A 14896-nucleotide genomic window follows, 5' to 3' on the forward strand; every position below is an offset into this window, starting at 1 on the left:
TAAATAATAAACCTCCTACTTGAACATACATGATGATAGCAGAACATGCATTAACTAGACAGAGAAACAAAAAAGTATAAAGTTAACAGCTCAGTCAGGAAAACTGAAGTGGACTAGCCTCTTGGTCAGGAGGTAGCCCGTGTTAGTGCTAATGCATTTTGCATTAGTGTGTTGTTGATAAAATCTTGAGGCCTGGCATCAGAGTTAATTACAGAAATCTGCAGTGATTCTACCTCACCGGCATGTTTTACACAGGAGCAATGAGATCCACAGCAAATAAGACCCTTAGCTGTGAAAGTTTATTACAGAAGGTCTGCTTAGCATCGGAGATGGCTGACTGCTAATTTAAAATGACCAATGTTTCCTGCACACTCCTGATCGTTTTAAAGTTCTTTGAGTCTTGATCAGCATTTTACAAAAACAAAAGGTATTCAGACAATCCCAAAGAATGCACAACCAATCAAAAAGTAGATTTTAATTGTTCCCATTTGGGAAATTATTCAGATAACCAGATTATTCAGATACATCCAAGAGTGTTGAACTTTTTAATTGCTCAGGTAGGGGGATGAGGAATATCATCATTACCTTGTGAAGGATTGGCATGAGGTAATCCTGTCTGAAACTTAAAAGATGGAGTAATATACTCAAAGATGTTACTAACTAAAGTGCCATTCAGTACTCAATAAATCAATCAACTTCTGTTATTCCTGGAACAGGCTATGTGAATTCAGAATACTAATTATGGCTTGAAAAGTCCATTATATTAAGGCTTATGAAATAAAATAAAATACAACCCGTCAGAATTATAAAGTTTAGTAAGCCACCATTTCTCTATCAGTTGCCACCAATCTTGGAGTCTTGCAGATGTAGATTAATGGTACTCAGAACCCAATCAGTGTTGAATGATCAGGAGCCGTTCAGAATGTGCAAAACTTCAAAGAAGATGTATTGCAGAAGGGCTCAGTATAATGCCAGCAGGGTCTCAGGTTGAACCAGACTTTTTAAGTTGAATGTGTTTTTGCTTTATAAAAATAATAATACCCAGCTCTTTTACAGAACTTTTCATCCATAGAGCTCAAATTTTGAAAGGCGTTTAGGTGCCTAAAGATACAGGTAGGCACTAGTGGGATTTGAATATGCACTTTTGGAAATCCCACTAGCTACCTACCTGCATCTTTAGGCACCTAAATACCTTTCAAAATCTGGCCCAAAGTGCATTACAAAGTTAACAGGTGGGAACCTGAGGCACAGAGAGGTGAAGTGATTTGCCCCAGGTCATGTAGCAGGCCAGTAGCAGAGCCAGGAATAGAACCCAGGTCTGCTTCTATTAGGCAACACTGCCTCCTTAGTAGCAAGTAGTACTTGGGTTTCTGTAATATTTACTAGTTTATACTTGTACGGGCTCATGTCATATTTTGAAAGAAGAAAATAAGTTGTTTTTGCCAGACCTAGTCTTCCATCGTGAATCATGACAGAAGGAAGTGTAATTGTCTGTGATAATGCATGGGCTCCATTGCCAATGATATGCTGGCCACATCCAGATTTATATTTCTTCAACAGGTATGTCCAACAATGCCTGCCAGAGAGCAGCAGCTGGATGAGGACCAGCTGGCAATATGGGAGGGGAAGAAGCTTTTGAGGTGCTCTAAAGAGTTGGAACCATGTTTTCTTGTGTTTGTACAATGACTAACGCAATGGGTCCCCAGTCCTGACTGGAGCCTCTAAATATTACTACAGTAGAAAAGCCAGAACCTCCAGTGCAATGCAACTGCTTTTTGCTGCAGTGCAGGTGTAATCTGGCCATAAAGCTTGTTTAACTGGCCCAGAGATCCTTCAGTGGGATGGCACCAATGTAAGGGTGCTTATGCCATGCACGCTCTATGCTGCCCATGTAGCAGGGGCATGAGAATGGGGAAGAGGTATCATTAGGATGACCTATGTCACATTAACCCACAGCTGCATTTTTGGCCTCTTCTGATATTACCTAATGTAAATTCAAACTGTTTAAACACAGCAGAGAGGGAGCTGCCTACCCAGAACAGCAGTACATTGGGGAGTGCAAAGATAAGCTTTAAAGTACAGTACCATAAAAGCATTTATAAATTGGGTAATTATTCTTATGCCCGCCTTACAGATGGCGAAAGTAAGGCTCAAAGTCATTAAGTGATTCATCCAAGATAACAAAACAAGCCACTGTTGGAACTAGGATTAAAATCCATTTTGCTTGTTTGGAAGGCCCATGCCCTTCTACACAAATTTGGAAAAGAAAAGGTCATAGAGTTCTTATGTGGAGAGAACTATCGCTCTTAAAAAGCCTGCCCAGGTCTGTCTTTCATATGACACTAATGTGATTAGTTTTTCCTGTTGCCAAGTGACATTACTGTCTACATCTCAGTTACAGCTAGGCAGCCGTGCAGCTTGGCAGTGATGTCAAAGCTCATTCCAGTCAGGATAGAACAGATATGGCTGCCAGGTCTCTCTGTTCAGGAGATTTGCATAGCAGTTCCCATGGTGCTCTCTGCACATGTTTACCAAGAATTATTGCTTAGATTTGTCTTCTAATCAAGAATATGGGTTTGGCTTATCAATAGCATAGAACCTATTTCCAAGCTTGAGGAGTGCCCAAGCTCATCTAGCCTTAGCTTTATTTGGTTTGGGATATTTCTTTGTTTAAATTGCCAACCTTTTGCATTGCTGAAGTACCTCAAGGTCTTTTACAATTGTTAGGAGGTATATTTTAGCTCTCTATAAACTCTCTGTGTGTGTGTATATATTAGATCTTGATATACATAAAAACTAACCCTAGTTTATAAGAAACCTTGTTGCTCTTTACAGATTTGAAACACATCAGCCTTATTTTTGTCTGTTCTACAACTATTTCAGTCTTCTGTTAAAGTTTAATTTGCATTATCATGCTTTTTAGTCTCCAAGGGTGGGAGTCCATTGATAATTAATTGTAATTTTTATTGTCAGAAGATATACATCTCAGTGGATGGCTGAAAATTTACGATTTAAAAAAATTTAAATAAAGAAATCTGATTTTAAAAAATAAACCTATTTAAAATTAATTGTGAGATTATGACAACCTATGTTAAAGCACAAACTTAGTATAATCAATAAAAATAATTTATATTAAAAATATACAAGCAGAACATTTTCTGCCAAATTGCTAAAGAAAGTCAAACATGGTGGAAGTTGTTCACTAAGCACCTGGAAGCAAAATTTGTTGATGTGCTAAAGTAACTTTTGACAGCAGTAGCAGGTTCAGAGAGAATATTTTCTTAATTTCAGTTTATTCAACTAGTTCAATTCAATTACTAGTTCATTCAAAGTTAAGAAACCAACTGGGGGTTGAAAAGCAGGAAAGCTTGTTTTCCTCTTCTAATATATGAATAAAAATGAGGTGTGTGAGGATGAGACCTACCAGTTCTACAATCTTGAAGGACATGATGACCAGAAACAATTAGTTCAATTCATTAACCATTTCCTTTATTTAATAAATCATAGAATCAGAGAACTGGAAGGGACCTCGAGACGTCATCTAGTCCAGTACCCTGTACTCAAGGCAGGACTAAGTATTATCTACACCAGAGGTGGGCAAACTACAGCCCGTGGGCCACATCTGGCCTGCGGGACCGTCCTGCCTGGCCCTTGAGCTCCCGGCCAGGGAGGCTAGCCCCCAGCCCCTCCCCTGCTGTCCCCCCGCCCCTGCAGCTACGCCGCTGTGCGGGCAGCACTCTGGGCGGCGTGGCGGCATGCTCCTGCTGAGCAGAGTGGCAGCGTGTCTAGCTCCAGCCAGGCAGCACAGCTGCCAGACATGCTGCTCTAAGCAGCATGGTAAGAGGACCGGGGGGTCCTGGGGGACAGGAACCGGAGGGGGGTTGGATAAGGGGCAGGGAGCAGGGGGCAGTTGGATGGGGTGGAGGTTCTGGGGGGGCAGTCAGGGGACGGGGAACAGGGGGGGTTGGATAGGCGTGGGGTCCTGGGGGACCTGTCAGGGGGCGGGGGTGTGGATAGGGGTTGGGGTAGTCAGGGGACTGGGAGCAGGGGGGTTGGATGGGGGGGGGTCCCAGGAGGGGACTGCTAGGGGACAAGGAGCGGGGGGGGGGGGTTGGATGGCCTGGGAATTCTGAGGGGGGCAGCCAGGGGGCAGGAGGTGGGAGGGAATGGATAAAGGGTGAGGGCCAGGCTGTTTGGGGAGGCACAGTCTTCCCTACCCAGCCCTCCATACAGTTTTGCAACCCCAATGTGGCTCTCGGGCCAAAAAGTTTGCCCACCCCGATCTAGACCATCTCTGACAGGTGTTTGTCCAACCTGCTCTTAAAAATCCCCAACCTCCCTAGGCAATTTATTCCAGTGCTTAACTACTCTGACAGTTAAGAAGTTTTTCCTAATGTCCAACCTAAAATCAGTTAATTTTAAATGCAAAACATGTTTTGATAAACTTACATAAGAAAAAAGTATCCCTCATGTTTAAAGTAGTTTTATTTAACAAGTAAAAAAGCAATTTTTAAATGCTGCTTTGTGCATTTTTAATTGAATTCCAATTTCCATCCAAATGCAAGATGACACAAATCAAAAGTAACAAATTATCTCTATTAAAAAAAAGTCATTCATTATTTTCTAACATAATTTAAAAAAAATCAGAATCTGAATAATTGTATGTTAAGCTTTATAATTTCTTAAATAAAAGTGTATGGATATAGTGTGTCCTCCCCATTAACAAAAAGATGTACCAATTTTTACCAAACAGTGAGACCCAACCTTTCTTTAGGAAAATAAGAAATACAAATGCAAAACAAGATTAAAATAGATTATTTAAATCAAGGGTTTCTGCTTGCTCATCTAAATCACTTTGATTTAAATCAATCCACCTTGGTGGATGGGTGTTTGGTTTGGAGTTCTGTAATATTTTTTACTTTTTTATTTTCTTTTATTAATTGGATTTTAGTTTTGGAGATTTGCCTCCATCCTTGAAAGGACTGTCCATGGAATGAGTCAGGGCAGCCCAAATCACTACTCGAGAAGTAGAGTGCAAAACCACCCTATGTGGGTTACTAATGCCTTAGAACTTGGAGCTGCAGTAGAAGAATGCTTAGTCTGGTCATGTGCTAGAGGACCTGAGTGGTTATTCACTTATATGTTTCTTCAGAATTATAGATATGTGCTTATTCTTCTTCTCAAGTACCATCAGGACACTTCCCAGTGTCCCTTACATGCATGCTGTAATGCAGAAGTATTTAGTCTTCTCTGCATATTCCAGGAGCTCTTCAGTCCTAGACCTGGAATAGGAGTTATCACTAGCTGAATCATTTGGTTATGGCCAACTCACTAATCCTTGGATGCATCATGGTACACACTGTCCATCATCTGCTCTGGTATACAATATGACTGCTGTCCAGTTTGCTGGTATTTTTCAGTCAGATTGATCTGGTGTTAAATCAGATTGTTTCAGCTTGATATCTTCTGCAGAATTTCCATCCACAAATTCTTCCACAACTTCCTTAAACTTTTCCTGCTTTATCTGATCCAGATGATGCAGCTGTTCTTTGTCCACATTCCAGCTGAGAGATGCATCACTCATGGAAGGGGGAGGTGAAATGAAGTGAAAAAAACTGTGCTTAATTTTTGAGTGATTACCTAATATATAACACACTAAAGACAGCTAAAATACATATATACATTAATATTACTTTTCCATGATGTAGGTAATTGTTGTAGTTGCCATAGGAATCTTGCATGATTATGAATGGGAGGGGAAGGGATCCATTGCAACCCTTGAGATATTAGAGAAGTTTTAGGAGCATCCATGCCCCCCTCTGCTCTGAAGGAGCTAGAAACTGGTTGCCTCAGTTTCACTATTTCTTGAGAAGATTTTTCTGGAATGTCTTTCAGAACTTCACTCTCCCGTGTTTGTGTATCTTATATAGACAACCTCTTCTCTACAAGATCGTAATTCTTGTGGCTGTCTTCCATTTGACTGATGCTTTGGATGTAGGGAGAAAGACTTGAAACCAAGTCCTGGTCACTTCTAGTAATTAAAGATCTCCTACAATTTCTTGCAAGAGGAGAGGTGTGTGCCCTAAGGTCCAGGTGAAATTCCAGTTTGGTAATTGCATTTGGCCTACAAAAAACTTCCCCTGGTAGTCTCAGTTGGATAACATTTTTTTACTTCCTGTTCTAAGATGTTGTTTAGAGGTGTTGCTATGCACTGTCACCATATTTAATTGTAGCGGTAGATGCATTTCATTAACGGATGAAGGGATTTCTGTGTTTATAGAGAAAAATCCTGCATGTTCCAGTCAAAGCACTGAACTACCTCTTTATGAGTAAAACAAATAGGATTTGGCCCATAAGTTGTAAATCAGTGTGCGAGACTTTTTCTTCTAAGCACAGTTACCTATGAATAGCGCAATATAAAATATTCCCTGCAGTAAAATAGGGGTTAACTGTATTGGGGACATCATTGACTAATGCAGGAAAAATTTAGAACTGTGAACTTAGGTCTTGAGAGAGACAAGATGGATGAGGTAATTATCGTTTATTCAATTACCTTGTGTGGGTGGAAAGGACAATCTTTCAACCTTCACAGAGCTCCTCCCTAGACCTAAGGAAGAGCTCTGTGAAGCTTGAAAGTTTTTCCCTTCCCCCAACAGAAGGTGGTCCAATGAAAGATATTACCTCACTCACCTTGTGTCTCTCATATCCTGGGACCAACGTGGCTGCAAAAACACTGCAAATAGCTTAGGTCTTGATGTATAAATAATGCAGAAAATCATTTTAAACAAATTTACTTGTGTGATCTTGCATGTGATATTTATCTCAGATCTTCAAATGAACATCTAACCTTTTCATTAAAGCTTTTAATTCAGTATTAATGGTAGATCAAGTTTTGAACTGTCTGTAATATCTTGACATCTCTTTTAAATATAGTTTTGCCAGAAATTTTGCTATAACTAAAGGTTTTTGTCTGCTTCCCCTGACTTTCAGAATCTGGAAAGTTAGACAATTGCTCTTAGTTGTGTCAAATACAATTCTAATTAAACTTTAGTATCTAAACTATGGATTTGTGTTTTGACTGCAGATTTTGCTACTGAAAAGCATCAATAATGGATATTCCTAATAGCAGTCCAAATTGTTCATAATTTGCGTTGACTTTGTAGCTAGACAATATGTTCAGTCTATTCCCCTGCAGATTTTGGGTTACTGCTATTCTTGTGTTTAAGATTGTCATAGGGGTCATAATGTGTTGTCAAGAAGCAGATGGGAAGTTTTCAAATGAGCCAGATTCTAAACAATCAAGCACTATTAGGTTGAGACATCAACAACAGGAATCGGCAATCAGAAATGGAGACACTGAAGCCGAAGCTTCTCTGAGACAAACGATATAAAGGAGGAAAATAAGAAATATTTTGGAGTAGTTTTCATCCACCGTGCTGTAATGGTAGTATTTTGAAATGTAGGGTTAATGCATCATTCTCTCTGTAGTGGGCATTCCAATGATCACTTTTTTTTTTATTTCAGCCAATTGGAGCGAGTGACTATTTGGAAATATGTAAGAATTTTGACACAGTCTTTGTTCGTAACATACCACTACTTACCATAGCAAAAAGGACCCAAGCTCGCCGCTTCATTACTCTTATCGATACATTTTATGATCATAAGGTGAGAACTAAGTGTTTCAGGTATGCATGTATTATAATGTTATTTGGCCATTTTATAAATTAATCCTGTCTTCCATCAGGTAACAAGTAAGCCATCTTATTTTAGATAACATTGTCAGCTGTAGTAGAATCTCACATTTAGTTCAGTCACATGCATAATTTGCACACACAAAAATGGCAGTTTCTCTTCATTTTTTGGCAAAGACTTAACAACAGAGGTAATATATTATTGAGACGACTACTTCTACAAAATTTGCTATGATCATGTCCAGTCAAGACTCACTGGGTGTCTTTACAATAATTCAAATACACAATACATGTTGCGACAATCATTTAAAAAAATCAAGTCAAATAGACTGCTCTCACCTCTGTTATCACTTGTAGTGCACAAGTGTTTGCTCACCAATCCAGGACAGAGCTCCGTGGGGGCTGACCCCAGAGCTCACACAGAACTCCAATGAAGCCATTGGGGCTCCATGCTGGTGGAGGGGTCTGCTCACAGGCAGCTCAGTGCAGGATCAGAGCCTTATTTTTCCACAAGGTTCAGTAATTGGCCAGGGGTCTTCCAGGCATTAGCGTGAACTAGCAAGGTCCTGCTATATTTTAATTTCTTCCTTTACCCTGGTAAGAGTGGCTTGGGTACTGAGAGAGGAAAGAGGTCACTTACATTTTTCATATTTAAATAGAAAGTAATGGCCACGTCCAGAAAATTGTCTATGACTATTTAATAATGTTAAATATTCTTCTTTGAAGACCTATTCCTATAAGACTCTCACTCTTAGGTTTGTGCTCCTTAGCACAATGCCACAAAACTGCGAGCTTAATTCCAGGATTGAGAATCCTATGCGATGTCTTCAAAGAAGCAGAATTTCAGGGAATTAATTTTCCTTTATTTTCATTTTTCAAAAACATAACTTACTTTGGCTTCGTTCCACATCTGAAATGTACATATTTTTCCTTATTAAAGGTACCTTCACTTAAGAGTAAAATCTGGCCATTTCTAGACATTTGTAGTCTATCAAATGTTTTTTTAAAAAGTGAAAAATTATTGTTAACGATTTGAAAATTGTGAGCTTAGTGAAATACAACCATGTTTTAAAACGAACGTCATTTCAGAATGATTTCCTATAAAGTCCTCAATTCAGGAAAGCAAATAAGCACTTGTTTTAAGTCCTACTGATTTCAGTGGGACTTAAGCATGTGCATAAATTTAGGTATGTCCTTATTTGTCCTTCCTGAATAGGGATGTTTTACTGAATCAGGAAATAAACAATTAAATGGGTGTTGTCATTCTAGTAACTAAAGAATGTGCCACTGAGCATTCTGGAGCTAGGCTCATGCTAGATGATTTTAATTTGGAAGGGACCATTAATGAAGAGAATATTAAAGTGTTAATATATTTGTTAAAATGTGATATTAATTGTAGAAGAAACATTGATTGTAGATTTTAAATCAGGTTGCAGAACTGCTAACGGAATAGTAATGATAAATGCACCACTTAACTTGGATTTATAAAGGTTTCAATCATGGGGAAGCAAAATCAGCACTATTAAAACAACAAAAAGGGCATTTCGTATTTAAGCTGATCATTTTAAAAGAGTAATGAAAATATTAAGTTCCATCCTGTGTGTGATTATATATGCACACACTTAAATATGTATGCAATCAGGAAATATCAATTGAGATATCAGTCTTTTTCAAGATGATCATAAAGGCCCTGATTCACCAAGAAACTTAAGTACCTGCCTAACTTTAAGTACGTGAATAGTCTTATTGAAGTCAGTTGGACTACTCTTGTGCTTGAAGTTCGGAACCTGCTTAAATACCATGCTGAACTGGGACTAAATACAGTGTCTTAGAAAATATGTATGCAGTAGGCATGGAGTAACAAAATCAGAGGTACTTATTTTTGCAATCTGTTACCTCTTAGTATCATCTTGAAGAAACACATCAGGTGATCATGAAATATGACCTCCTCCAAAGAACATATGAGCATTAAACAACATTATCCCTATTTACCCTATAACTAATCCTATGGAAAAATCATCTAAAAAGGTCACAGAGCTAAAACTTAATACATACTGACCTATATTTTTTCCATCATTATGAAACTAAATATTTGTAGAGACTGATCTGCAATGGAAATCTTTTGTCTGGGATCTATCAATATACTGTATGCTGTCCACAATAATATTACAGTATGTTTATATCATAAACCTCATAGGGCTACCGGTACTTCACTGTATACAGTATCTCTTCAAATCAGATCTGAAAATAGTTATTCCAGCCTTAATAGTATTATTAAAAAGCAGTAATGATAAAATTCAAGCTAAATTTTTAACTCACTTGAATCTTATGGGTCCAAAATGTAGTGGCCAAACTGAACTTTTAGAAAGACTTCATATTCCTTAAACATTCATTTGAGAATGTCTGTGCAGTTCATTTATCCTCTCAGTGCAACCCTAACTAGTGAGAATCCATAATTTCCTAGTGATTTTCATATTGCTTTTTTTAGAAGGTAAATTACAGTGGTAAAGATTATGTCATATAGCAGATATTCTGAGGGTGTGGTGACACAGTTAGGTGGATCCATTCCTACTGAATGGATCACTGAGGGGAGAAAGCAGTTACTACCCTGGCATATGAATAAAAAGTCTGCAAGTTGTTATTCAGAAAAATACCTGGTTAAAGTGAATATTATTTATTTACTGGCCTCTCACAAGAGACTACACCATAAATTCACATAGCTGCAGTACTAGTGGGTGGGTGAAACTTCAGAAAGATACTTGGAAAAACAAAATGAAGTACTTTTAAGCATTTTCCATAAAAGATGTGTGTAAAACACAAGCAATGGTGCCAATACACATTTCCCCCTATTTCAGGTACGTATTATTTGTTCTGCATTGACACCTCTCCAAAGCTTGTTTCCGCTAGAACATCATGACAGTGGCCTGGAAGAAAGCAGAATACTGATGGATGATTTGGGGTTGAGCCAGGTGAGTGATATCAACATCATCTCCTTTTGTTACAAAAAGCATAATTGGCTTTGGTCTGATATCATGGCACCATTGCAGGAGAAAGAATGAAGTAAACATTTAACAGACGGCTTGCTGCTGTGTAGTAGAATCCATGCAGCACAGTTGTCACTTTAATAATTACATATTTTACTGTATCTGTATGGTCAAGGAATAGATCAATAGATATGGATCCATTTTGCATAAATCTATGCCCTAACCCAGTTGTATCTCTTTGTTAGGGTGACCAGATCGCAAGAGTGAAATATCAGGACACATCGGGCAAGCAGGGGGTGGGGGGAGTGGAGAGACAGAAAGACACAGATGCACAGCCCCGACCGGAGCCAGAGGCACACTGGTCTGCCTGGCCCTGTGCTACCAGCGTGCCCCTTCCTGTTGGGGGTGGGCCCATGCTGTTTTCCTTTAACATTACTTTGAGAGTTTTTACATTTTATTTCCCTTTTGGTACCCTATACTGTCCACTGTCTTGTATTATTAAGCTCTCTAAAGCATTCAGAGGTATAGTTTGGATGGGATGCTGATCAAAATAGATCTGTGCCTCACAGTTCTGTGTTGTTTTTTTTAAATATCAATCTAGGATTCAGCTGGAGGACTTTCCATGTTTACAGGAGAGGAGGAAATCTTTGCATTTCAACGAACTATCTCACGACTTACAGAAATGCAGACTGAACAGTATTGGAAAGATGGAGACAGAAGCAAGAAATAGTTATTTGTTCGAAGATGAACAAAACCTCTCAGGACACAAAAATAGTATATAAAGAAAAAAGATTCTAATAGAATTGGAAGCATTTCTAATATAAATGAATTGATTATTATTGCACTTATCCTCTGGACCATAACTTTTCATCTGCAATGTTTACGTTTAAAATTTAAGAGCTTAGTAAGTTGTGGTTTTTGTTCTGGTTTAGGTTTCTTTGACACCCCCAGCTTGTGGATCAATTATTATGCTTTTTATATTTCAGTTTTTTTCTCCAGTACAGCATGACTTCAGTATTCAACATGGTTAACTGGGTCAAGATCCCTCTCAGGCTGCAGCACAAGTCAACCATATAGGCAGGGGTCACAGTAAAATGGGGATGCACATCTTAGTTGTTGATGCAGTATTTTTGTCATATTTATGACAGCTTGCACAAAAGAAAGATCAAAGCCACACAAATCAAATTTACTTGTATTTTATACTCTGCTCCCTCTAGAGTCAGTCTGTAAGATTCTAGAACTCCTGTGTCCTATCTTTTTATTTTCCTAACTCTTACTTGTAGCCATCTGCTGAACTTCAAATTTTCTCTCTTCTACTGAAAGGATACGCATCACTCTCTGATAGTTTCCTGAGGTACATAGTGTCTGCTGTCATTCTAATGAGGCTGCTGCTCTATCCTACAGCCTGAAAGCCAACGGCCTGATCCTGGGGACAGAATGAGCCTTAGCAGGAGGTGAGGGTGCTTGTCACCTTAGAGGGGCGAGGTCCACGTAAAGAAAGGTGCTTAAAAAAAAAGAAACTATGCAAGGGAGAGAGTAAAATGTAATAGAAAAGTGGAAACTAATACTTTTTGAAGACTTTCCATCAAAGCACAAGAAAGAAGAGTCCATCTCTACTGACAGCTGGGTGTTCCCACCAGAAGGGGGTGGGGCGGATGGGACTTCATGGACCTTTGGTACTTTCCAGCCTGAAAGTTCTAAGGCCTAGGCCACACTACACTTTCTCCTCTGTTTCTATTAACACCCGTGTACTGGCCAGTGTCGACTTGGGCATGACTTGATCACACTCTATAGTACAATTGAGTCAAGAGACGAGATTACTAGAGCACTGCAAATCTGTGGGTATCCGCTTTATATCCGTGGACCATTTCTGCAGATAGCAGTGCAGATGCGGATACAAATTTTGTATCCACGGAGGGCTCTGACGGTAAAAGCCAGGCGGGCAGCTGGGAGGAGCCGCAGCACAGATCCTCCACCTGCCCTGGGCAGGAGGTCTGGGGGGCAAGGACACTGAGCAGGGAGCTTCTTAGGCCCCCGGCAGGTTGAGGGTCTGCCGAAGCTCCCCACAGCTGCCCGCGCAGCTCTCCCCAACCCAGCTCCAGCTGGGGAGGGGAGCGGCTCGGAGCCGCAGCCCGGCCATGATAAGCGCCGGGCGGGGGCAGCGGTGGTGGACCCTATACCTGCCCTGGGCGAGGGGCCCAAGCAGCTCCCAGGCACCTCCACAGGTCTCCCCTCTCCCCCCGGCCAGGCCAGTGTGGAGCCCAGCCGGGGAGCCACAGTGGACCCTCCATGTGCCCACAGTGCGGAGCAGAGGCTGAAAGCAGCCCCCAGCCGTGGCCCTGCCCGCCAAGCTCCCTGCCCGGCTGATGGCAGATGGGGAAGGGTCTGCGACTCTGCACGGGCTCCCTACGGCTGCCCGCGGCTCTCCCCGACTGGGCTCCGGTGGGTGGGATGCCTCAGAGCCTCACCCGGCCCCCAGTGTAGAGCCCTGCAAATCTGCAGATCATTTTTGCAGATAGCAGATCGGATGCAGATACACATTTGTGTATCTGCGCAGGGCTGTAATTACAACATGTTTCCATTTTACAGTGGACATGAAACCTTAACTGTGGTGTGTAACCATGTCCCCTCTAGTTGTAGCATGAACTTACCTTTCATTAAAATTACCTTGGATATTTTTTAAGCCTAGATTTAATAAAGCTATGTACTGTCCTTTTTGACGAGTACATTATGTCTATTAGAAACCATCTTTAAAAGCATGTTTCAAAATAGTTTCCTTGGATAGGGAAAAAGGTTGCAGACGGGGCATAAAAGGATCATCCCCAAATCTGCACATTTTGTTTGAATTTTCATCTCACCGTTGGTTCTTCTGAGAAGAATCCATGTACCTCGTATGTCTCAGTATTATTGTTTTTCTCTCTCCACCGATTAGCAACCTGATCAAACTGCTGCTATAACAGCCACTACCGTGACACTGTCTAAAGGGAACTAGTTCTTTGGGCTTCATGGCCTTATACTTTTTTAGGTGGTGGAGCCATATACTTGATGTATTACTCTATCATGACCTGGTTTTCTTTGGAGCCATATGCTGGGCAGGGCCAGTGCAACCTCTTAGGTGACCTAGGCGGTTGCCTAGGGCACTAGAATTTGGGGGGCGGCATTTCGGGTCCTTCGGCGGCGACCACAGCAGCTGGATCTTGGGCCGTCCCGGTCGTCGTCGCCATTTAGGTGGAGGGAGCTGGGGCAGGGAGGCGCGGGGAGGGCCGCCTGCAGCAAGTGGGGTGGAGGGGCAGCACTCAGGGGAACTCCCCGCCCCAGCTCACCTCTGCTCCGCCTCCTCCCCTGAGCATGCTGCCCGCTCTGCTTCTCTCCCTCGCAGGCTTGCGGTGCCAAACAGCTGATTGGCGCTTCAAGCCTGGGAGGCGGGAGAAGTGGAGCGGGGCGGCGTGCTCAGCGGAGGAGGCAGAGCAGAGATGAGCTGGGGCGGGGAGTTGCCGCACGGCTTCCCGGGCTGCTGCGGTGGGGGGCACCTCAGGGCGGAGGGGGGGACGGAGAGCTGCCACAGGGCTCGGGGAGGGCGGGGGGGCGCAAGGCGGAAGTTTTGCATAAGGCGCGAAACATCCTTGCACCTGCCCTGATGCTGGGTGTATTAATCCTACAAGGTTAGCCACTCTAATCATCTCTGTGCACTGGAAGGCACCCATGTCTGCTATACCTGTACTTCAAATAACTTTCAAAGTCTATACAGATATACTTTTATAAATACAAGATTTTTCATTCATCCAAAGGAGTGATAAGAGAGAATTGTAAAGTATTTATAAAAAAAATGTTCATGGTAAATGAGATGTTTGAATTTGAATGGGAACTCCCAAAGAAAAGCAGTCGTATAATCTGAATAACAGTAGAGATGCTTTAAACAGAACTGCAAAAGCATTTTTCATTTCATGTCGTTTTTCAGATGCATTTTTGCACTTGGGTTTTGCATCTGCGTTATTTTTAAGACTTGTTATAGATGCAGCCCATGTGCTCTCTTACTTTGTGTGGCGGGGAGTAGAAGAGCCAAAATCTTAGAGAAAAGGGTTGGGGGACTCACATGGAGAGAGAATGCTGCTCTGCTGGTTTCCCCTGCTACTAAATAGCTTGTATCCGAGCTAAAAAATGGAACTGTGTCTCAGTGATCTGGTGTGATTGGAGACCGAACTGGTTTAATCACACTCAGTT

General features: G+C 41.3%; 1 protein-coding gene across 4 annotated transcripts in view; it reads left to right on the forward strand.

Moving 5' to 3' along the window:
• Positions 1-11519, forward strand: part of AFG1L (AFG1 like ATPase) — a 130709-nt gene extending 119190 nt beyond the window's left edge. For all 4 annotated transcript variants that reach the window (XM_005287655.5, XM_042857671.2, XM_065588318.1 and 1 more), the window contains 3 exons: positions 7525-7665; positions 10547-10660; positions 11277-11519. In XM_005287655.5, coding sequence (XP_005287712.1) covers positions 7525-7665; positions 10547-10660; positions 11277-11405 — 384 coding nt within the window. In that variant the 3' untranslated portion in view covers positions 11406-11519. The remainder of the gene's footprint in view (positions 1-7524; positions 7666-10546; positions 10661-11276) is intronic.
• The last annotated feature ends 3377 nt before the right edge of the window (positions 11520-14896 follow it).

Source organism: Chrysemys picta, chromosome 3 (assembly GCF_011386835.1).
Source record: "Chrysemys picta bellii isolate R12L10 chromosome 3, ASM1138683v2, whole genome shotgun sequence".
NCBI classification, from domain to species: Eukaryota; Metazoa; Chordata; order Testudines; family Emydidae; genus Chrysemys; species Chrysemys picta.